Source organism: Ruditapes philippinarum, unplaced genomic scaffold (assembly GCF_026571515.1).
Source record: "Ruditapes philippinarum isolate M1 unplaced genomic scaffold, ASM2657151v2 ctg3657_1_1_1_1, whole genome shotgun sequence".
Lineage (NCBI taxonomy): Eukaryota > Metazoa > Mollusca > Bivalvia > Venerida > Veneridae > Ruditapes > Ruditapes philippinarum.
Window position 1 is genome coordinate 52173 of NW_026860158.1, and position 25576 is coordinate 77748.

A 25576-nucleotide genomic window follows, 5' to 3' on the forward strand; every position below is an offset into this window, starting at 1 on the left:
TTACCATCAGCACTACAACTATGGAATAAACTTCCAATTAATATACGTGAATCAGAATCCCTCCATTCCTTTAAAGCAAATCTTTAAAAAAATATTTAAATCCCCATCGGTCCCTTCATTTTTCATTAAAGGTGAACGCTTCTCTACTGTACATCATACTCGTTTAAGAAATAATTGCAGTAACCTTAATTCGGATTTATATGAAAATCACATTGTTTCATGTCCATCTTGTTTATGTGGAGCACATATTGAAAATTCAGAACACTATTTTTTTAAATGCAATTTATACAGTGAACAAAGAAGAACATTGTTTTTAAATACAAGATCTTTTCATGCTCTTAGTGTACGAAAACTTTTGTTTGGAATAGAAGGGCGATCTGAATCCGAAAATGAAATTCTTTTTAAAGAAGTACAGACTTTTATTAAATCAAGCAAGAGATTTAATTGAATAAAGTCAAACATTTTACTGCTGAAACAGTACTTTAAGATTAAGCAGGGTATTGTGCGGTGAATATTTTTGTATTTATTTATTTATTAATAGTATTTTTTTTCAATTTTTGTAACAAATACAATAATTTTGTTATTTCATTCTATTATTTATTCCTTTTTCTCAAAATTTGATACTTAGAAAACGTAATTCAAAAGCTATAAATAACTTAAAATGGAACACTATTGACTTTTGAAACTTATACTTTATACATTTAAGATATTTAAATAACTTAATCTAATCACTCTTAGTATCATAATTTTATTATAATGCTTATCTATATTTCTATTTTTTATATATATATTTTTCTCTGTTAAATGTTCATTTGATTAATTTATATTTACATATAAAACATTTGTTAAAATTAGTTCATGAAAATTAGTTCCTGAAAATTACTTAAAACTGAAATTGATAATTATTTGATATCACACAACTTTATTCAAATAGTATAAACTTATTTCTGACTAACCTCAGGGAAGGGCCCACGATAATGTTGTTAGAACTTTTGGCCCAACCCTTTTGTATGTACACTTGATTATGTCTGTAAAATTATGAAATTGTATATTGTGTGTATATTTATACAATAAAATATGATTAAACTAAAAAAAAGTATCATTCACTTTTGTCAATTTTAATGCGCTTTTGCCCTACGCAGAATGCGCATGCGCGAAATGCAACATTGGTTGCTATGGAAGAATCGTATTGTAAAAAGGTTTATAGGATAATAAACATTTGCCAGTACTATGTAATAAATATATTTATCACACACCCGTGCCGATTTTGCGACTCCGTAAACATGGTATTGCACGGCCGTGCATATATTTTGACGTGACGTCATTAGCGTTATACAAACATGGTGTAAAGACGCGCTAAATGTTCGCGTTATACTATAGGCGCGTCAATGAAAAATGACTCTTATTTCACTTTTAACGGTCTTTATTTTGGGTATGTGATAAATAGAATATTAAATTCGTGTAAGTTCATTACTGAATTTATTGCACTAGTTGAATAAAACAATATTATTCAACTCGTGCAATAAATTCAGTATTGAACTTACACTCATTCAATATCCTCTATATATGTACCCTATGACAAATTTATGCTTGAACAAGAATTAAGCGGAAAGTCTACAGAGCCTCGTTGTCATTTGACACCTTGCCACAAGCCAGATATTGTCCTCTCTGTAAAGATTCTTATAAAATTCACTTGAGGCAAATGATGTCAACATGAAACCCCAGAAAAAAAGTAACCAATGAACAAGCATCTGAATATGATATTTCTGTCACTTTCCATTTCTCTGCCGTCACAATAAGTAAACACCAACAAAAATGAGCCAATCAGTGCGTATGCTCTGGAGTGCGGGTATCTAATACCTGCACTCCAGTTAACGCACACATTTTCAACAGAAAGGTCCCCAAACTATGATAGAAGTATGTTTTCTACTTATATTGACAGGCTGATGTTGGACAAGAAGAAGACTTTGATGAAGCTAGGAAAAAAGCATTGAAACTAGGTGCTGTCAAGGTAAATTGTATAAAGATTACTGGACATAAAATCTTAGTAACACGGCATTTGTTTTTTCCTTAAAATTGCCCGAAAAGGCAACAACATTATGTTCCGGTGCCTGATCATCTCTTCATTCTGGTGTCCCATTCAGGCTTCCGTAGTATTAAAATTACAAATAAAGTACATGTAAAAAAGATGCTGAAAAAAAATCCGGAAGTGAGTTACATATCGTGTCTTATGTAAAGCCTGATTACTAGAATCACAGCAGGAATTCTAGATATAATTTTGCTGAATCTAACTATAATTTTGTTGAATCTAACTATAATTTTGTTGAATCTTACTATAATTTTGTTGAATCGTAATATGATATGTTTAACATCAAGATGACATTTTAATATTTAAGATTTTTGTTATAGATGGTTATACCGGATGTCCGCAAAGAGTTTGTAGAAGAATTTATTTGGCCATCAATACAAGCTAATGGACTGTACGAGGACAGGTACCCCATGGGAACAGCCCTCGCCCGCCCTTGTATAGCCAGGTATATACATGTACATTGTTTCTCTGTCAGATTATACACATGATTTTAGAACAGGTTGAACACTGCAAGTATGTTCGTTTTCAAATTCAAAGACTATTTAATATTCTTTATATTTTCATTATATTTTCTATGCAAGCAGGATTGAACAAGAAAACTATAATTTCAAAATTTCATGCTCCGGCGGACGTTGATACGATAACTCTGCCCCTCTCCCTTAATTACACCAATTATCTTGATAAAATGTTTTATTAAAAGATTTTCACCGAACACTTAATAAAACAACAGGGAAACCTTACAGATCGTTAACTAAGCCTGTTTCTTGCACGGAAATAAAACAATGTTACATACCTTATACAGAGTTTGACTATAATTAAATTACATATAATATCATAAATGTATAAAAACAAAACAACAACTCTGTTTCATACCATACAGCAGATTTATATGTAATGTATGAGTAGACACGTGTAATGATATCATGTGCACGTGATTGTGTTTTGTTATTATAGAGCGATGATAAAAGTTGCTAAAGAAGAAGGAGCGATGTACGTAGCTCACGGTGCCACCGGTAAAGGCAATGACCAGATACGATTCGAACTTTCAGCATATGCTCTACATTCCACTATACAAGTATGTACGTCTTGCTTACATTCTGTAATCTGTAATGTGAAATATGCACAACGTAATCAATTAATTTCAAATGAGACTCATACTTATTCATATCAGTAAAACTGGATTTTCTCGGAAACATAATTTTCTCTTGCACGTTGAATTTTCAATAATTAAACAATTTAAGCTCCACTTTTCGAGAAAAAAATGAATATATTGTCATGACCAACTCGGCGGTGTTTGCGTCTCCGTTGACGTCTCGGTTGACATTGGACGTCGTCGCCGGTGAACCTGCTTGGTTATGTTTTTTGTGTATGATCATTTACTAACAAAGCTATTGTATTGATTTTTAATACTTAGATTCACATAAGTTCTACCTGTAATACATTTTTGTCTGGTCAAAAAGATATATGGCCAATGCCAAAGGAACTTGTACTACCAAAACATAAAACAGGCATCATAAACATAACAATTTCATAAAATATGTACAATTGTACTTTCGGAACAATACGGACAGTTCAGTGTTTGTTGACTGTAGAAAGGTAACAGTGTTTTAATCCGATATATTGATAAACAAGCAGAAGTTGATGTATTAAAAATTGCAGGTGATTTCACCATGGCGACTACCTGAATTCTACAACCGCTTTACTGGCCGTAATGATCTTTTCGAGTACGCCAAGGTAATAATAACTATTTATATCTTTTCAGTAAATTTGCTGAGCACTTCGTTGATCTGATTTTACATTCATAAGTGAACCATTATAAAGTAAAATTTAATACGTGGCAATATGTTTGCTGACATCCCCTATTTTTATAACTATTTGACGTAGTTCCTGCAAATAAAACAAATAGGATAAAAACTTCAATAGAATGTTGATTAACTACAAATATCAATATTTGTGGAATTTACCTGATAAATTATTAGATCTCTTAAATATGGTTATATTCTATGGAAGCCAAAGTCGGCCATGTTTTGTATATTATATAACTAATTTTTGACTTGTTGTGTTAGCGTAATGCATCACGGTAGTCATATAGCAGACCAAAGCAATGCATGGCGTCTTTGCGAAATAAATGTAATTCAATGTTACTAGCTTTATAGCACGACAAATAAATGATGCAAGAAAAGTTGATCGTTACAGAAGAAGAGCAATGATATTTATTTCGGCGACTTTTACACATACAGACAGTATATCGTTACATACAGTTATTATAAATATAACTACATTAGATGATAATTATAATGATAATACGGTGAACAATTATCACATATTTATATTTATCGTTTGTAATAATGGTTCTAGTATATGTTACAAATTCGATACTGTAGAAAAATAATTCCAATATTATCTTAACATTTTGTTGTATTACAAAGTCTGAAACCAGTAGGATATCGGACAACATATTTGTACATTATATAGTTATTACAGAATAAGGCCACATATCTTTAAACAAATTATATTTTTTGACCTCTGCTTCGTTTTTGATTTATTAAATATCACTATGGTCTTTTTCGGTTATTTCCCTTCATGTGTGACATTTGTATAATTTTAGGAGAAAGGAATTCCACTTCCGGTGACACCAAAGAGTCCGTGGAGTATGGACGCTAACTTGATGCACATCAGGTCCGTTAAACGCTTATTTATGTATGTGTGGTCTAAATCTAGTTTAAAAGTGTGGTAGTTTGGTCCCCTTTTTTGCAGAATGTTTGGTCATCGTTAATGTATATTAATCAATTAATTAAAAAGAATTACACACCGCTGATACCTCCGAATTATTACATGGACAAATCATTCAGTCCATAAACAGTAAACAGACGGAAGCCGATGTGGTGTGTTCTTATGTATTTCATAATGCAAAATTGTACTGCATGAACGGAAAACATTCTTTATTTGATTTAAGAAAGTTCTTAAGGTGTCCTATGTATTGTATGTAAATCTATGACATAAAACATTATTTCTTTGGTTTTGTTTTACATATATATTGTATACTGCCAGTGTGATATGTGTACATGAATAAATACTTGTTATCATAACTTGCCCTATATAATAACATATGTGAACTGTCATTTAAAGGCACATTAAGCTTCAGAAATGAACAAAATGAGCCGTGTCGTGACAAACCCAACATAATGGGTTGTGACCAGCATGGATCCAGACCAGCCTGCGCATCCGCGCAGTCTGAGCAGGACCCATGCTGTTCGCTTACAAACCCTTTTACAAGTAGAGAAACTGATAGCGAACAGCATGGATCCTGATCAGACTGCGCGGATGCGCAGGCTGGTCTGGATCCATGCTGGTCGCAAACGGATTACGTTGGGGTTTTTTTTTGTCATGACGCGGCTCCAATGCTTGTTATCATAACTTGCCCTATACAATAAAATATGTGAACTGTCATTTAAAGGCACATTAAGCCTCGGAAATGAACAAATATTTCCTTCTGTAGAAAGAACAAAGGTAATGGAATGATAGATTTTTAATTGAACTTATTGACGAATCGCAAAAAAGAAGCATAAAATGGCTTAGCTATATATGGCCCATGGGTAATGTTTTGGAAACTGTAACAAGACACCGAAATATAGTAGAATTTTTGAAAAATAAAAGTGATAGCATTTTTAGGTTTAATAGGCCTTTAAATCAGTTAAATGACTGTCATCTATGTTCATACCTAGCCTAAAGATCTCTTAAAAATGTATAATGCCAACCTGACAATTACAATTTCCCGAGTGGAATTATATAAGCCTAAGTTTGCCAGGAAAGCTGAATTGTATAATTATGTATATGTTTCTAATAGGTAGTTTTGTTTATTTAAAGCTATGAGTCTGGTATACTGGAGGACCCTATCACACAGGCGCCCGATGATTTATATCAAATGACTGTAGACCCACAGAAAGCCCCGGATGTTCCAACCGTTCTTGTAATTACCTTTCAGAAAGGTAAATTTATTTTATTGATTTACATTGAAGATAACGTTTATTACAGGAATTATTTTAAATGTTATTGACCTTATATTATTATATATCGGCGAATCAAGTTATCCTATAGTTATAGTACATACTGTTGGACGCCTAATATTGTATACATGTATATATAAATTGTAAGTTGATTGGTCACACACCCTCAACCATTCTAAACTGCAGGTTTTCTTTCATTTCACAAATGTGTTTTAATATACAAGATATTATATAAAGTTCTTTTATTAAAAAAATGATATATTTTGAAATGATAGAAATTTAATCACAATCATTATTATTGTATTTAAACATATTTTACATGAAAACAACAACAACAACAAATAAAAAAACGAAACAGTTTTCATTGTGTAGGAAAGATGGGGAGGGGGTATAGAGGGGGTTGCGGGTAGAGTGATCATAGAATGCGCCGAACACCTGTGGTCTCTTAGAGGTAGCGACTCAATTAATCTCTAATACAACAGTGTTTTTATATTAACGTCTGCATTCGATATTTTGGCGGCAAACTATCTTGATGTGAAGGAAGTCGGTGCTCTCACTTGAAGTATGTTGTTTATTATTATTATCCAGGAGTTTTGAAATGTATTCATCGATGGCCAGTAGGTTCTCTATTCTTAGTTTTAGAACAAAATTAATCAATCCTTTTGGATTAAATCGTTTGACACCTAGTTACATAAGACGCTTGGTTATAACTAGAAAAAAGTAATTTCCTGTCATACTGATTCCTAATCAAATAGTTAGCTTTATTTAATCAGCGGCATGTGGTTTAAATTCAAACGCTCCCCAGGGTCTGATCAGGCATAAGATATAAGAAGACGTTTGAAATAATTAAATAAATAAGGAAATACAGCAATGTTTGCCCTTTTCGTTATTTTTCTTACGACAAACGGGATTGTTTGTGAAACGGTACGGACAGATGAGTGGCAAAGTGATGATTCATGGGCAGGAAAAATTTACAATAATAATATTCTGGAAAGAAACGAAAATGTAAGCAAAATGCGTTGCGCAAGTCGATGTAGCCGACAGAACAATTGTTTGATGTTCTTCTACACAACATTCACAAATTCTTGTCAGTTAATGTCAACCGATTTTCTAGCTGTGAAACCAGAAGATGTAACACACCAGTTAATAGATAGCCCAAGTACAAAAGTATACTACAATAAGAAGAAGAAACCAATTAAGAATATGCCGACAACAGATAATATGACGTCAAATGTGACGCCTATAATAAATACGACAGCAACGTCTGTTTCAAGAAGAGGTTGTCCAGGATACGAATATTCTGACCTGGTAAAAAAGTATTATACATACATCAACATCGACACAAGATCTCTGAACGATGCAAGCCTCAAATGTGCCAACAAGGGTGGTCGTCTAGCTCTGCTCAAAAATGATCATTCGCTTGGAGCAATAACAATACTTTTACCGGATCTTATTTCTCGTTTTCAAAATGATAAAAGAAGTATCGGATTTTGGATTGCGGCAAAGTACTCCACACTAACTAAGAGCTTCCTCTGGTCGGACGACAACAGCGTTCTATCGTCTGGTCCCCCGCTTTGGTGCCCTGGACAGCCTGAGAAACTCTTGAACAACGGAACCACTCTTACAACGGACTGCGTTTTCATCTTTCCATCTGGCGGCTATTGCCTAGATGACTATTCTTGCTCGCCTGTTGACAAAACTAACAAGTTCTTCCCACTGTGTGAGTGTCTGTAAAACAATCTGACGACAACAAAAAAAAATATTTTAAAAAACAAAACAAAAAAAAAACACGTAATCAAATACATTTATACTAGTGTACGGCAAGTACTGTTTGAGTTTTGTGGCGACAGAGAAAGAATGAACGTAACTTAACATTTGTCAATTGATATAAACGATGCATGATTAGCGATTAGACAGTGTATTAATAAACTATACATCTTTAATGTTTATATATTTGTCTGTTTATATAAGAGACTGAGTTTTTTCCCTTGGAAATATGTTTAAAATACAGCATCAACATGAATAAATCATAAATATACCAATTGTGTCATTTAAAGACTAGTATTATACTCAAGTATTCTCGAGTAAACGTTTTGTGATTATTTTGTTTTTATTTTTTTTTGTGTGTAACTGCAATTATTACTTCATGGTGTTGTGACACACTGTAAATATTTATGAACTTGCTAATGATTACAAAACGGTTATCAGAACTGATGTTACTATAGATTTGTTTACCGCTTCTTTAAGATCCTGTATGTTGTAATTAAGGATGTAACAACTGTAAAGTGAAATGTTACATATGTATATAATTATTCTTCTAAAACAATGTTCAAACATCCAAGAATATGTTACATATGTACTGCAAATGTTTATACGCATTATAAGTAATCATTGAAATATATGCATTCATTTCTTATTGAAAAAAATGGCAATTAAATTTCTAATTACTTCCCTTTATTCACATGTTATGTAAATTCGGTAATATCTTTACAAATAATGCTTTTTAGAACTTACAATATTGATAAATATTCGTTTGAGAATTATATTTATGATATTATACCATACAAAATTTTGAGTCACAGGATCTTTAATATGTTATAAAATATGTTGTTAATAACAAGTGAAGTCAAATATTAATTAGTAAGATTATCTAGCCGTCCGGTTAGCTCAATAGGGAGAGCGTTGGACTGTAAATCGGGTTCGATTCCCGCACGGCGCAGGTCACTTTCGTTGTGATTGATCAGTCATTCGCATTGTACCTCTGCTCTAGCATGTACAGTTTCAGTTCCTTGCGAAAGTGAAGGCAACTAGTACTGGTAAACTGCTTGACAGCCTGCCCAGGAAAGATGCGGTGGTTGAACTGTGCTCAGGCGAATTCAATGTGGCTTCCCGAATCGAATGAAAACTACCAACATCGTCACAACATGTTCATCTCTAAGTTACGTTTTGGCAAAAGAATACAAGGTCGAGAAAACGTATGATACATTCTCAATTATGATCATATTTTTCAGTGTACAATAATTCAAACAAATGTATTAAGCAAATTCAATTTTTAGTTTTATCGCTGAATATTTTGTTAAGTTAACAATTAAATTTTTGTTAGTACAATTCTTTATTGATATCAATTTATTTAATTAGGCAATGGACAATAATATTTCGATAAACAAGTTTTCCTCGTGTCATAATAATGTGGACATTCTAATAAAAAATGATACAAAGTCTCAATTTGTTTGCGAAACGTTTGTTTTTCCTCCCCAATATTTCTATGTCTACCCTTTTCAATAGCTTATTTGTGCATAGAGCACTTAAATCTTAATATCATATTACGATGGTTTAGATAATTAGCTTCAATAATTCTCTTGAATAAAATTCAATTTTAAACATATTGTAACTTTTTAATTTAATAAATTACCATTTGCATCTTTTAAAACTTCATCAGCATGTATAAAATAGGGCTTTGGGGTTTCATAATTCTGTACAAGTACTTAATAAGTCTGATTTTTCGCAGAAGTAATTGAGTAAATCGTCCAAATTCACCTAGAGCTACATCACGTTTCGAAATATTCATTTTGTATCAAATATATGATTAAACAATGTACATAACACGGTATTGGTGCTAAAATGTTTTTATATTCAATAAATATCTCTGGAGTAAGGTTTTCTACCAGCACTTTGACCGCTCTTAAGGGGGTGGGGCCTGGGGGTGGGGGCGGGGGAGAATAGCATTTATCACATCATGGAGCTCACGATGATTGAAGTTCTTCATCATTGATGTAAACTCTATATTATAATTATCTAAATGTTCCTCAAATGAAATTATTCTTGTATGTCTCTTCATTTGGAAACACGTTTTTGAAATGTTAAAACATTTTAAGATGACATTTATTTTTTACTAGTCTAGGATTTCTTTTTTAATTTTTGTTAATTTCCTTCCAAAACTATTCTATAAAGACGTCTGTTGTAAACTAGTATTTCTATATTTTGATTCGACCTGTTCTTACAATATTTTTTATTTGCACGTTTTAACTCTTTTCTAGCGACCTCACAGTTTTGATTAAATCATGAGCTTTTATATTTTCTCATTCTATTATTTGTTTTCTGTCTTAAATGTTTTAACTCTCCAAAAATACTAAACGATTTTTTCAGATAAAACATCTGATATTTTCTGTATACCTATATCTTATTCTGCGCAATTCTGGCTTTCATTACTTGCTGTTGTGATAGGTCTATATAATACATTATAAATGAACAGTTTTTTTCCGTGACTACAACGGCCCTTTAATGAACCCCTGATAGTGAGTTGTATTTCCCTACTTTATTTCGCAATAATATGTTCGATATCATTTTGGTAAAAGTAACACACTCAGCACACGAAATAAGTATAGAACGTTGGAATAGTACCAAGGTTGAATTACGGTTTTCATTTTTGAGTATATTTGAATAAATGATTCATATCATCAGAAAAGAGAACCACTTATATTAAATAATCTTAGATTTAGACCGGATATCAAACACCGAATTTGAAGTGATGCTCCGATGGTGACAAAGGTGTACGTTAAGCAGACGGAATAACCGCTCTTGTTACACTAACAGACTCCTCCATGCTACGCTATGACATGTACGAGATTTGTACGGTGTTCCGTTATGACAGTCGTGATTTTTAATTTAGTCTGTTACCGCGATGCACGATGGAACGAGAGTGAAAACGCGATGGAACGATAGAACGATGGTGAAAACACGATGGTACGATGGTGAAAACGCGAGGGTACGAAGGTGAAAACGCGATAGTAAGATGGTAAAAGCGCGATGGTACGATGGTGAAATGGCGATGGTACGATGGTGAAAAAGGGATGTAACACCGCGTTTTCACCATCGTACTATTGTTCCATCGCGATTTCACCATCGTATCATCGCGATCATCATCGTACCATCGTGTTTTCACCATCGTACCATCGTGCTATCACGTTTTCACCATCATACCATCGCGCATCGCGGGTACAGACTAAATAAAAAGTCACGAGTGTCCAAACGGAACACCGTAGATTTGTATGCATTGTATTGTACGTTTCGGGCCTTCAATTGTTTTGCTTAGAATTGTTCTTGTTTATGGAATGCCATTATCGAAATAACAAAGTATTAATCACGCAAAATTGGTGTCTTTTATAAAAGAAAAACGGATAAAAAAATTGAAACAATTAAAAGTATACATAAATAATATACAACAATGCTGCATAAAAACCGGCATGGTCGAGTGATTACTAAGAAATACACGCTACATTTTTCGAGTATATCAGTAAGATTGATGAAATGTCAGTGTACGCACAAATTTGGAGATGGCGAGCCAGTTACTACACAGTTTCTGCTTTCATTGACATCTGATGTCTCATTATGAACTGCCTGCCTTTTATTTAATCTACCTGAAATCATTATTTAGTTCAAAGAATATGATAAATACAAAAAAGTCGAGTAAATGTTAAATATTTACTTTTGTACTCAATATAAAAAAAATCCAGCAATAAATAATGTATCTAAATGTTTTTGATATCATTGATTGGCGAATGGTACAAATATTGCTATATAAACATGCATACTTGAATAATAAATGTGCCTTTTTATAATTTCAAGTAGAATTAAGTTCAATTAACTAAATGAACTGGCATGTGCAGCAACCAGAAAAAAATATTATACATTTATTTTATAAGTAACAATATCGGAAAGTATATATAATTTTCTGCGTTTGAACGCAGTGAATTAGAAGATAATTATTTCCCCCTGTTTCGTTGTAATTATTTGCTATAGGTGGCGCTGTGCAGCGCCCAGGTTTCTCGGGTATAATGTACAACGTGGTTATTCAGCGCTAGGACAGCCGACGATAATGACTGAAGAAAATTCTAATTTTAATATCTAACCAATCTTAAAATATGAAGTTGCGCCAAGTTATTAAGATTTTGTATTGTATATGTTTGTGTGTTATGTAAGTTAACATGGAAATTAAGTCTCTGACGTTACATTTGTACTCTATAAATGTTTGTACTTAAGTAAAAGTATTGTGAAACAGTTGGCATCCAAAGTCGCTTACAACAAATTAAACAATTTGAAATGTTTATGTTCGTTTCTTTTATCTGTTTCATTTTGTCACTTTGCAAACAGTTTGCAATGATCTAGGGGGGCCTTATACTTATAGTATTAGTCCAAATATCATGCTTGTGTCAATAACTTGTTGTTCATTTATTTTAATTTTTAAAGTTGGACCTACTTAAGTACATAATAAATAAAACTTGGCAAAACTAACAGAGGACAAAATATTTCGTTATTTAGGTCTTCCGGTTTCAGTACGGAATGAAGGTGACGGCACGGTAAAAACTCAACCGCTGGAGCTTTTTCAATACTGTAATCTGATTGGGTAATATATTTTTACACGACTCTAATTTACAAGTTTGAAATAAATTAAAATGGTAAGCAAAAAAAATCTGAAAACTGAAACAGTTGCAGGAATGTTTTGAGAGAATGAAAACTTTTAGGACTAAAAGTGGATTAAATTACTTTGGTTGAGAAATACTTTCTAAAGTTGCGTTTTCATTTAGATACTAGAAGGCTCATTGATAGGGCCACCAACCTTCTTTGGAGTAAATGTCAGATTAAGAAAATAACAACAGTGTATGTCTTGTTGAAACCATTATTTGACAAACCATATTATCATAATGAAGCATCACTTGCCACTAGTACTTTAATGTTAAATATTTGTTTCAAATTAACTTTAGCTTTTTTGAAAATAATATATTATGTATATTAGACGAATGCTGGATAGTAATTTTGTTCTTGATGATCGAGGGGAGATAATTTTATGATAATTTTACCATTAATGACAAGACAAATATGCCGAACGCCTATGATTTGGTGCCGAAATACAATATGCGTGTATATGTTTATGTACGTAAAGCCCCAGTCACACTAGAGCTTACGACCAGTGAAGACCAGTTCACGATCACGAGTGACCTCTGGTCGCGGACAATCTTCAAAACGTCTTACGACGGTCATCGGTGATCTTTGGCAGTCGCAGGTTATCTTATTTAGGTCCCACGACCAATTTCAGTCGTAAAGAGGTTTTTGAGCTTGCACAAAAACCTCCTTGCGATCAAACAGGTCGCTAGTGATCTTATAAGGTCTTAAGACTGTCGCACGATGGTTGTTCGGAAGTGCGACAATCTTACGACAGTCTTTACAAATTGCCACTAGTCACTGATAATCCTAAGTAGTCTTTAGTAATCGTGTGATGGTCGTACGACAAGTTGTAGGTGATCGCATGTTATGACACGGGTAGTCGTAAGTAATCCCAGGCAATCTTGAGACCATCGTACGTTTACTTATGACCTGTCGTACGATTTTCAATGATTACTTGTCTTACGATACTCGCAAACGTAAATTTATCTGTGCATAAATGGTTTTGGTCGCAGACAATCGCTGATGATCGTCAGTTTTACAAGTCGCCGGTGGTCGTAAGTAATCGTAAGCTCTAGTGTGTCTGGGGTTTAACATTACGATTACCATTTATATACAAGAAGTTGTAATTTTCAGAGGACAGAATGGTGTCGGGAGGATAGATATAGTCGAGAACAGATTTATAGGGATGAAATCAAGAGGTAAAGAATATTATACATCAAATCAAAACTTAATGTGTCAGCTGAAGGTCGAACCTGCTGAATTTATCTACATTTGTAATTAAGAGGAAATTCGATATAACCGAGTTCGCTATAAGTGAAGCCTTATTTTTGCAATTGATTGATCCTACTTTAAATTTGGAGCAAGCATTCATTACAAAATTTAACGAGATTTGAAGATCAAAATACAAGAATTGAACTTCAAACAATACCAAGAGCATGTTGAGATCGCACAAATGTGTAGACTAACCTTACTTCATACTGATGTCAAAGTCTTGTCACTATTGGTTCCAGCAGGTTAAGGGTTAACTTACACAAAATTTACTGGACTATTTAGGAGAATACTTTAAAATTACCAGTACTGTCTGTTGTAATCTCATTTTAATTGCATCCATTGTTAATTAATGATAAGTTACGACCAGATTCTGCCTTTAATTAGCCAACTATTCAGTAAACCAATTCTGACGGAACCAAAAAAAACTGTTACTGCTCAATCCCTGTACATATAGTTGAAAATGATTGATGTTATTTTTATATTAAGGAATCTATGAGACACCTGGTGGAAACATTCTTCTAGCTGCTCACATTGACCTGGAAGTTTTCACATTAGACAGGGTAAATACTTTCCGGCTTTTCATTTATTAATTCATCAATTACTAAAATTGACAACGATGTCTCATTATTACTATTAAATATTTTTAGTTTTGCTGAACACGGCTATAATTGATATATCCCGCCTTAATAGGTTCTTGTTAGTAACCCCCATTCTTGCATAAACATTGCGCATGCAGAGAAGAAAATTGAGCCGTGTCATGACAAAACCAACATAATGGGTTTGCGACCAGCATGGATCCAAACCAGCTTGCGCATCCGCGCAGTCTGATCAGTATCCATGCTGTTCGCTATCGGTTTCTCTACTTGTTATAGGGTCTGTAACCCATTATGTGGTTTTGTCATGGCGCGGCTCAAATATGCATTTACTGAAGAAAGTCACGTGAGCACGCACCGTTGTTTGCACGTTTTTTATATGCTTTGTTATGGCGCCATTTGAAAATAGCTTACTGCAATGACAGCCCCAGAAGCTACATTATCAAAATCACTATTGTACAGCGTCCATTGGATATAGCCCCTAAAAACACCGAAAACGAAAGTAGAAAGCTGCATACCGAGTACACCCAAGGTAATGTTTTAACTTATTTCTAAATCATAACATCGTCGATTTTTCCAAACTAAACAATATTGTGATGCTAAATGTTTCTAGTTTTAGAGCAGTGTTTACTTTTGTCTGTAAATTGAATGCTTTTTGTTAACTAGACGATAAATTGTATCGTATTTGTTGACATTTGCGAATGATGTTGATATTTACCACTAAATCAAGCCCAAAACGCTTTTCAAATTCCGCCGTTAATGCAAACTGTAGTCATCCCTCTACTTATATTTGAGTTTTCACCCTTCAACTCGAGCTGCTTTTAACAAAATTTGCGAAAAACGGCATTGCCTTGTGTACAGAGTCTAGCACAGATATGTACGGGGTGAAGATGGAAAACTGTCAGCGAGTGTACGGGGTGTAGTAGGTAAACGAATGTCATTTTCTGCAAAATAAATTCAGTACCAGAGCATATACACGTACGCTGATGAAGAAAACGATCGATGTCGGGAGCAGGGATTGTGAAGTGAATTATTTTTATTTTATAAAAGATAAACATGTTTAATTAAATTATAAACATGTTACGCAACATGTATATTAATTGCAGTAAACAGTTTCCGTCCTGCTAGACCACGTTTTAATTCTTGACTAGAAGTTAATAGGAAAAATGTAAAACTCAAAAGACCGCAATTTCAATCCATATGGGTAGAACATTACAGCAAATTCTATAATTTGTCTTAAACAATATCAAACCATGTTCGAGTTATGCATTGTGAACTAAACTTGTTATATTGGTTTATTACTTTACTGGTCTTAAGACTTCAATGAAAAACAAAAATATGTTAATGAGCTTTGGTAAAATCATTAACTACAAAGTGACCGCATAGTTATGTACAGAACAAGGTCGAACAAAAGCTATTGCTGACAAAAATAAGAGATTTCATATTTCTAGAGGGAACAATGTACCAAAGGATAGTCCATTCAAGAAAATCATAAAATTTGGCAATCTCAATGAAAATGAATTCTGTACATCTGATGTTTCTTCCACAAATGCTGAGTTTTGTACATTGGACTTATCTCAAGAAGATGACGCATGTGCAGAGTTTGTACAGATTCTACCAACTGTAATTTATTCATTTAAAGACAGTGGTCAGCTAGAAGAATGTGTACTATGCAACAAATTGTAGCAGAGAAACGGTATCTCAAGTATCTCAATATTATTCTAAGACGACTAATTATAGCTTATATAAGGGGACTAAGACTGTTTCATAGAAGACAGTGCTGATGCCGTTTTGTAGAAAATGACACACGTGCATAATCTTTTAAGTGTCTGATCAATTATCGACCTCCTGTCTTACGTGTAGTGTAGTTATACATGTATATGTATAAATCCCCATTCGGACTATTTCCATTCAGCGAGTTGGTCAGAAGACTCCTCAACATGTGTCATATAAATACCGACAGATACTATTCATCTTATGGTTGTTATGATCTTACAATAAGAATTAAATGTAGTTATACTTTTAGGCTCAAAAACAGTTAAAAGTTATATTATTTACCAAATAACTCTGTATCGTCCTCTAATTTATCCATGTTTAACCTGAATTGAGATTATTTCCAATTAAAAATAATATAAAAGACTATACTTTAAAAAATATGTGACTGCTATACACCGTACACATCTACTAAACCCTGTACATTAAACTACTACACCCCGTTCCCTTGAATTTGTTTTCTTTGTTAGACTCTGTACACAAGGCAAGGCCGTTTTTTGCAAATTTTGTTAAAGGCAGCTCGAATTGAAGGGTGGAAACTCAAATATAAGTAGAGGGATAACTATAGTTTGTGTTAAACAGCGAATTTTGATACAGCAAATGCGTTTTGGGCTTAATTTAGTGGTAAATATCAACATCGTTCGCACATGTCAACAAATACGCTACATTTTATCGCCTAGTTAACAAAAAGTATTCAATTTGCAAACAAAAGCATATAATGCTCTAAAACTAGAAACATTTAGTATCACAATATTGTTTAGTTTGGAAAAATCGATGAAGTTATGATGAAGAAATAAGTTAAAACATTACCTTGGGTGTACTCGGTATGCAGCTTTCTACTTTCGTTTTCGGTGTTTTTAGGGGCTATTTCCGGTGGACGCTGTACAACAGTGAAAATGTAACCGTTCAAAAGCATCGTTACTAGCACGTGACAGCACACTACAATTAAGCATGAGCATGATTACAAGTGAATTTTTATGCAAGAATAATGATTATGCACATTCCTTTATGCATGAACATCGAGAGAAGCCCACTGACTTATCAAACCCCACGCCCTCCGCGCTTTAACTGCGTCCTCGTGCTTCTATAAATGTCAATGACGGACAAATGTGCATTAATTTTCTATTTTAATACTGAATGAGCACTTTGATTACCTATGTTACCAACGGTAAAGGGCCGAATGGTTACAATTGCAAGTACATTGTAATTACACATTGCAAAAATTAGTTTCTAGTGTGCCATTTTATTATCATCATTATGAACATGTTGTTGTAAAAAATGAAATAAACAATGAAACAAACTTTATTTGCTGTTTCTGTTTGTTAAAATTTATTTCAGGAAGTGAGGAAGATAAAACGTGATCTTGACATAAAATTTTCAGAACAAGTTTATAAAGGTAAGCAAATACTCTGTATTAAACAGTGTTTCTATTAAAGTTTTTTTTATTGTGTACACGTAAACATTCAATTTAATATATATAAGATCGTCAATTGATTTAAGATGTTTTTTGTAAAACTAACAGAGGAGGTATTCAGAAGAAAGGGTTTTGAGTAAGAGAGGTAGTAAGTTAGAGAGGTAATGAGTATGAGATAATGAGAATTAAAAGATAATAATGTAGATGGACATTGAGCAGTAAGAGAGGTAATCGTTTAGAGAGCTAGTGAGTAACAGTAATTTAAGTGAGCAAAAGAGGTAATGCGTTAACGTTAGTAAGCAAGATAGGTAATGCGTAAGAGTGATAGTGAGCAACGGAGGTAAAGCGTTAAAGTTAGTGAATAAGTGAGGTGATGCATTAGAGATATACACATGTAGTATGTAAGAGAGGTAATGCGTTAGAGTTAGTAAGCAAGATAGGTAATGCATTAGAGTTAGTAAGCAAGCTGGGCAATGCGTTAGAGAGTTAGTGAGCAAGAGTGGTAATGCGTTAGAGTTAGTAAGCAAGACAGGTAATGCGTGAGAGTAAGTAAGCAAGATGGGTAATGCGTTAGAGTTAGTAAGCAAGATAGGCAATGCGTTAGAGTTAGTAAGCAAGATAGGCAATGCGTTAGAGAGTTAGTGAGCAAGAGTGGTAATGCGTTAGAGTTAGTAAGCAAGACAGGTAATGCGTGAGAGTTAGTAAGCAAGACAGGTAATGCGTTAGAGTTAGTAAGCAAGAGTGGTAATGCGTTAGAGTTAGTAAGAAAGACAGGTAATGCGTTAGAGTTAGTGAACAAGATAGGTAATGCGTTAGAGAGTAAGTGAGCAAGAGAGGTAATGGGTTAGAGAGATAGTGATCAATAGAGGTGATGCGTTAGAGAATTAGTGAGCAAGAGCGGTAATGCGTTAGAGAGTTAGTGAACAAGAGAGGTAATGCGTTAGAGTTAGTGGGTAAGAGAGGTAATGCGTTAGTGAGTAAGAGAGGTAATGCGTTAGAGAGTTAGTCAGCAAGAGAGGAAATGCGTTAGAGAGTAAGTGAGTAAGAAAGCAAATGCGTTACAGTGATTGTGAGCAAGAGAAGTGGTGAGTTCGAGAGATAATGAGTAAGAGAGATGACGCGTTAAAGAGTAAGTGAGCAAGATAGGTAATGCGTTAGAGAGTGAGTAAGAGAGGTAATGCGTTAGAGTGTTAATGAGTTAGAAAGGTGATGAGTTAGAGTGATAGTGAGTGAGAGAGCTAATGCGTTAGAGTGTTAGTTTGTAAGAGAGCAGATGCTAAAGAGAGAGTGAGCAAGATAGGTAATGCGTTAGAGAGTGAGTAAGAATGGTAATGCGTTAGAGTGTTAATGAGTAAGAAAGGTGATGAGTTAGAGTGATAGTGAGTGAGAGAGCTAATGCGTTAGAGTGTTAGTTTGTAAGAGAGCAGATGCTTTAGAGAGATAGTGAGCAAGATAGGTAATGCGTTAGAGAGTGAGTAAGAGAGGTAATGCATAAGAGAGTTAAAGAGTAAGAGAGGTGATGCGTTAATGGGTAGTGAGTAAGAGAGGTAATGCGTTAGATGGTTAGTGAGTAAGAGAGAAAATGAGGTAGAGCGATAGTGGATAAGAGAGTTCGTAAGGTAGAGGGGATTGTGAGTAAGAGTTGTAATTATTTAGAATGATAGGTAATATAGTATAGATATAGTGATTGATAGAGGTGACAGGTAGAGGGATAGTAAATAAGAGACATAATTATAAAATATTTTGAATAAAAGAGGTATTAAGTTTAAAGAGAGGTATTGCGAAAGAGATAGTAGGTAAGATATATAAAGAATACGCGATATATTAAGTAAAATAGATATTAAGCGAGTGTGTACGCGCGACAGAGTAAAGAGATATAGTGAGTTAGAGAGACATATTAAGAAAGAGAGATACTGGGCAAGGGAGATAAGTAAGTGTAATATTGTGTGAGTTTGATTATAGGAAGGAGTTATTTCGTAAAGGGTTATTGTGCGTTATTAGGTTTTTTTTAATTTATTTTTTTTTTTTTGAAATTTTTGTTGTTTGATTTTACGTCGCAAAAACACTGTAAAGGCCATGTGGTGATATCTCATCCTTACTGGATGAGGAAGACCTCAGGTGCCCACCGTCCGAGCGGGTCCTTTATAAAACTAAGTTAGCTGGATAGTTCTCTCATATTATAGAGTCCGAAGTCCCCGGCGGATTCGAACCTACAGCGATGAGAGTCAATTTGATTCAATTTTCTTGAATTTAATATATTCAGGAAATAAAGTAATGGAGCCGAAAACGGATAAACCTGGCGACGAAAATATAACCAAACGTATATTCAAAAAATAAGTATTATGTCAGCATTTAAGGCACTACAGTAACGTACTAAGCAGTTATGTAAGTGTATCAGTTATACATATTTGTATTTTTTTTAGGATTTTGGTTCAGTCCAGAGTGTGAGTACACCCGAAGCTGTATTGCCGGAAGTCAGACATTTGTTGAAGGGTCGGTTACACTAAAGATATACAAAGGTGGCGTGTATATACTTGGCCGGAAGTCACCCAATTCTCTATATAATGAGGAATTAGTTAGGTAAAAGCCTGTCAGATTTTATATTATCGTACAAATAGTTTATATAATAAGGAATTAGTTAGGTAAAAACCTGTCAGATTCTATATTATCTTACAAATAGTTTATATAATAAGGAATTAGTTAGGTAAAAGCCTGTCAGATTTTATATTATCTTACAAATAGTTTATATAATAAGGAATTAGCTAGGTAAAAGCCTGTCAGATTCTATATTATCTTACAAATAGTTTATATAATGAGGAATTAGCTAGGTAAAAGCCTGTCAGATTTTATATTATCTTACAAATAGTTTATATAATAAGGAATTAGTTAGGTAAAAACCTGTCAGATTCTATATTATCTTACAAATAGTTTATATAATGAGGAATTAGTTAGGTAAAAACCTGTCAGATTCTATATTATCTTACAAATAGTATATATTATTATATAGATGTCAGAATAGTCTTGGCAATGCAAGCACGTGATTCTTATTTTAGAAATGTTGATCAAGTTCATTAGCATTCCGTTTATTTGTGTATCAATTAATATTTGTCGTCGAAATCACAGAATTAAGCGGAACATGTTTCATAATGGCACTTGGGTCCAAATTATTCATTATTGTTCATATAGTCAGTTACCTTAAATCAAAACTTTATTTCTGACTAACGAATACATACTGTTGTGATCAAATGCATTAAAGGAACTCTACTGAGGTCCAAAAGCCTAAAAACATAAAATTTGAATTTCTTACATAGATAAGCTTAGGCACTTTTTATAAACAGAAAGGTATGCAAATATAATAACAATATATACGCAGAAATGAATTAAAATGGTATTTTGTCATATTCAAAGCCCAGTTTGAGTTAAATGCGTTGCAATACCTTTTAGTACGGGTTATTTTACAATAAGACACAATTAGGATAATCATTCTTGCAAATTGAGCGAATGATATGAAATTTCGTACATAAAATTTTGATCTGGACATTCGTCATATGGCGCATTAATCTCGAAAAATTATTTCCAGTCCCGTCATGTCATAAAATGTCAGCCTCGTCCCTTTAATGGTGGAACTATCTGAACATGTTCATAGTACGCCCTAACATAGAATATGTAGGTTTTAATTCCCTGTTATATTATTGATTTTAGTATGAACGTACAAGGGGAGTATGAACCAATGGATGCTGGAGGTTTTATTAAAATAAATGCACTAAGGTATTATTATTATTATTTTATTTAAATTTTAAAAGATAAAAGTTGTTTAACAAACTTTATTTCTTTTATTTGAATGGTTCATTTGAGTCACCAGCGTATATATATATAATTATATAGTTTAAGTATCTAGGAATATCACAATATATCTTAGCGTTCCTTAAGTTTGCCATTTCGGAAATAATGTCCGCCCGCTCAAAAAGGGAGAGCATCGGGGTTTGTGATCAAAGGGACGCTGGTTCGTACATCGGCATCGTCCGTAGCTACCCGTACTGGTCAGTAGCTCTCCGTAATGTAACCTTAATCAATCGTAGTAGTCCTTGTATATACGTAACGATCCTTGACAATTTTTGAACATGCACAAAAATTTGCTACGGAAAAATCAACCGTAGCGTATCCCTGCTAGTCCGTATTAAACCGTACTGATACGTACTTGTCCGTACGAAAACCGTACTAGTCCGTACTGATTCGTAGTCCACCAACTTGTCAAGGATTTCCACGGTTTGGTACGGAGAACTACGTATTTGTACGTTACCCTACGTATAAGCTACGGTTTTAATACAGATTAATACGGCATTGTCACGGAAAGCCACGATCGTAATACGTTGTGCTACGGAGAGGCAGGGATTAGCACTGTCTTATACGGTATATTGCGTTGCAACACGAAACGGTACGGAATGGTACGGTCCACCACTGTTTAGTACGGATAAAATTAAGTAGAATGTACTTTTTCAAGCTTCTTGTTAAAAACAGACATATTTGCGGGAATATTCAATAAATGATAATTGCCATTTACTGGCTACAAATTTATATTGAAATTGCTCAGAATGCAGAGGCAGTCGTCGAGCTGCTTGATGACATGCCTAGAGTTAAAAATATATTTATATCGTACTACAATTCATAAGTACTTACTTACTTACTGGCGTTCGCTCTACACGATCACGCTTGTTTCGTGTAGTCATAGCGTTGGTTACGTGATGCAGTGGTTTGTTAGAGAGTGCCAATGGCCCAGCATCTCCGATTTCAACTCTCTAGGTTGGTTAGGGTTACCTCACCCAAAGCCCTTGCCGACCCAACGACTGACCACAAGGCAGTGGTGATTTTGAAAGGGTTGTCTCCCTTGGTTTGGTATAAGAGTTGTCCTTCTCCACCGTTCCGATCTAACTCGGGCTGTTGTGCTCAGAGACCACTGCTGGATTGCCGTTACACCGGTTATGATGGTGCTCGTCGTTCCAGCTACTGTCACCCAGGTTGTGACAGGCCATTTGTTAAACCACGAGGCTGTGGAGCTATTTTGACCCATAGCTGGGTTCTAGGTTAGCAGGCTTCAGGGCATATCCACACACCGGTGGGCCATGCAAGCCATGCCTTTAGGGGCCTAGATCCTCCAAGACCGAGTGGTTTAGCCTGGGGCCGCAAGGTGCCCAGTTTCCGTTTGCCACCTCGGGGAGGTCCCATAAATGGGCCACAGCGGTCTTACTGCATGAGAGGCTATAACTGGCAGGGAAGGCTTTCAAGTGGCTCCCCGGTTCCCACTAGGTGGAAGCCAGCGGTGAGGCTGTAGGCTGTAAGCGAAAAACACGAAGCTACTCACAACAACAACACGCAGTTGCGCATCAAAGCAGTCATTACGGCAAACCAATTCATAAGTGATAGAATAACATTTAATGTTACATATTTTACAAACATTGGATCGTGAGAATGGAGTAAATATGTACATAAAACGAAGTGTCTCATAAGCCTCGGACGCTGGCTCTTGAATGATAATAAGATTAATTAACAAGCTTTTTACATATTTTTAAAACATAAACATTCACGATGATTAATGTAATTGTAAAATTAACAGCAAATTTTAAAATTAAAAGAGAAGCAGTATTGATCAACATTTTTCATTAATGATTACTAGTCCTAATGTAGACGAGATGGTGGACTAGAGATGGGCTTTTACGAAGACCCCTTCATGTTTAGTATGAGGCTCTCATAGCCGACCTTGTTTAGGTTCCGGCGTCCTTCAAGAAATCTACTTTAATCGGACCTGATATGTCTCGGGGGTCGAACGCGATGAGGCCGAATCCTCTCCGCCAAAATCATTGAACTTTGCAATTCCTTTTTTATGTGTTCTTTTCTTGTGAGGCATTTTGAAACTTTGCATGCAAGAGGTTTTGGACGGATATAATAGGTCCGTATAGATCCGTGGCAATTCGTTATTCTCCGTATCAATTCGTTCTTCTCCGCATCAGACCGTACTTATTCGTACTAACCCGTGCTTATACCGTAACAGACCGTAGTGTATCAGTAGTGCGTCCGTCCTGATTCGTGTCGCTCCGTATCAAACCGTGTCGGTCCGTAACAATCCGTGTCTCTCCGGGGGCTTTTGGTGGTAAATCCGTCAGACTCCGTACTCATACCATTGTGTGTCCGTACTGGAACCGTAGCGGACAACGGAATTTCACATTTCCGTAGTAATCCGTGAACGATTAGACCGTAACTCTTCCGTGGCATTATCCGTGAATATGTGACCAGGGCATAATGGTCATTTGCCTTTTACATCTGATGCAGAGTCTGATCAGGATCCATGCTGTTCGCTATCAGTTTCTCTACTTGTAATATGGTTGGTTAGCGAAAAGCATGGATCCTCATCAAACTGCGTGGATGCGCAGGCTGGTCTGGATCCAAGCTGGTCGCAAACGCACTATGTTGGTTTTGTCGTGACGCGGCTCATATATTCATATTGGCGTAAAAAGCAAACAAATGAACCAGATATCAAAGTTGTATCTGCAAGTTTATTATGTTTCAGATTGCGGGAATATCAAAGGCTGCGGAATACAGAAAAATAAAGTGATTTGAAGTGGCTTATAGATGAACTGACAAAACTGTAACAATGCGACAACTATCATATAACAAAGATTTTATGGAACTATATTTCAAAAATTTACTTTTTCCTTACAATGCTTTATATAGACGAGTTTTTCTATTTTTCATTGTCTATTCCTTTTCATTTATATTGTTTCATTCTTTGTTTTGCTTTTGAGTACTCGAAAATCTGCTCAGTTGCTTAAACAACATATCAGAAGTTTACGTTTGCAATCTTACAAATAAGATATCTTACAAATAAATAATTCATTTTAAATGCGCACGGGATTGGTCAATCATTATAATGTAATACGAATTTTTCATTTAGATTATTTATGATAAGACAGTAATAAAAGCAGCAAAGAATGCACACACGGTCATTTTTTAATGAGAGAATATTGTGTTAAAAATATAAAAAAAATAAGACAAAAGGGATAAAATGTCGTATGTTTTGACGCCCGAAGTTATGATTATCTCCCCTTACACAACGAATTGTATAAGTACCCTAACCTTTACCGGCGATATCGTGCACAGGCCGTTGTTCAGTAGTAAGATGCTCGTTTTTTAAATAAGAGGTCTTAGGTTCGATACTCAAGAATCGCTTACTTTCATTTTACTGATCTGAACTTTGTATTTTCTCAAGTAATTTCAACAAAGATATTACATATGTATTTGGTAAATAAAAAAAAATAGAAAGATGTAAATGCTTAATATTCTTTTGCAAATTACAAACTACGTTCAACCAAAATTCTATAAGGTATTTATAAATATCAGACTGTTGTCAGGCATTTTCTCCATATTTTTACAACTTGCTTATATATCTTGTACAATGTATTTATTCAGTTTTATAAGATGCCCTACACTTTAGCACTGGTTTTAATTATTTGAACATTTGTCTGTGAAAAGGGGAGACAATTTTACGGGGATGAGTTTATAACATATGCTTTATGCTTTCTAGAATAGAAAACTATAACTTTCTTAAAGACATACGTGTCTGTTATCCTTAAAGTTTTAAAAAATTCTCCTTCCGGGAAGACATTTAACTTGTAAATTTCTAACAACAAAATTATACGAGCTATGTATTAAGGAAGTCATCTGGTCGGTCCACAAGTGGTGTTTGATATACACACATCAATTTAGAAATAAAACAAACAAGATATTTGTTGAGACAGATGAAATTTTATTCATTTTTTTAGTCCATGAGATATTGCCACCACAGCAGTACAGATGAAATATTGATCACATAGCAAACGTTCAAATATCCACCAGTTGTTCTTTATCCGGTATACAGGACGGATACGCGGATTTAGCGCTTATTTACGTCTGGAATAAGAAAGAGAATAATTATTATAATGCAATGGATTATTTA

The 25576-nt window shown here is 34.4% G+C and overlaps 1 protein-coding gene across 1 annotated transcript in view; it reads left to right on the forward strand.

The window, feature by feature from the left end:
- LOC132759078 (argininosuccinate synthase-like) overlaps positions 1-24911 on the forward strand; it is a 41216-nt gene extending 16305 nt beyond the window's left edge. The window contains exons 2-14 of the mRNA XM_060750803.1: positions 1943-2011; positions 2410-2534; positions 3044-3164; positions 3749-3823; positions 4698-4768; positions 5957-6078; positions 12415-12499; positions 13672-13736; positions 14296-14369; positions 17514-17571; positions 20013-20169; positions 21292-21357; positions 24152-24911. Coding sequence (XP_060606786.1) covers positions 1943-2011; positions 2410-2534; positions 3044-3164; positions 3749-3823; positions 4698-4768; positions 5957-6078; positions 12415-12499; positions 13672-13736; positions 14296-14369; positions 17514-17571; positions 20013-20169; positions 21292-21357; positions 24152-24191 — 1128 coding nt within the window. The 3' untranslated portion in view covers positions 24192-24911. The remainder of the gene's footprint in view (positions 1-1942; positions 2012-2409; positions 2535-3043; positions 3165-3748; positions 3824-4697; positions 4769-5956; positions 6079-12414; positions 12500-13671; positions 13737-14295; positions 14370-17513; positions 17572-20012; positions 20170-21291; positions 21358-24151) is intronic.
- The last annotated feature ends 665 nt before the right edge of the window (positions 24912-25576 follow it).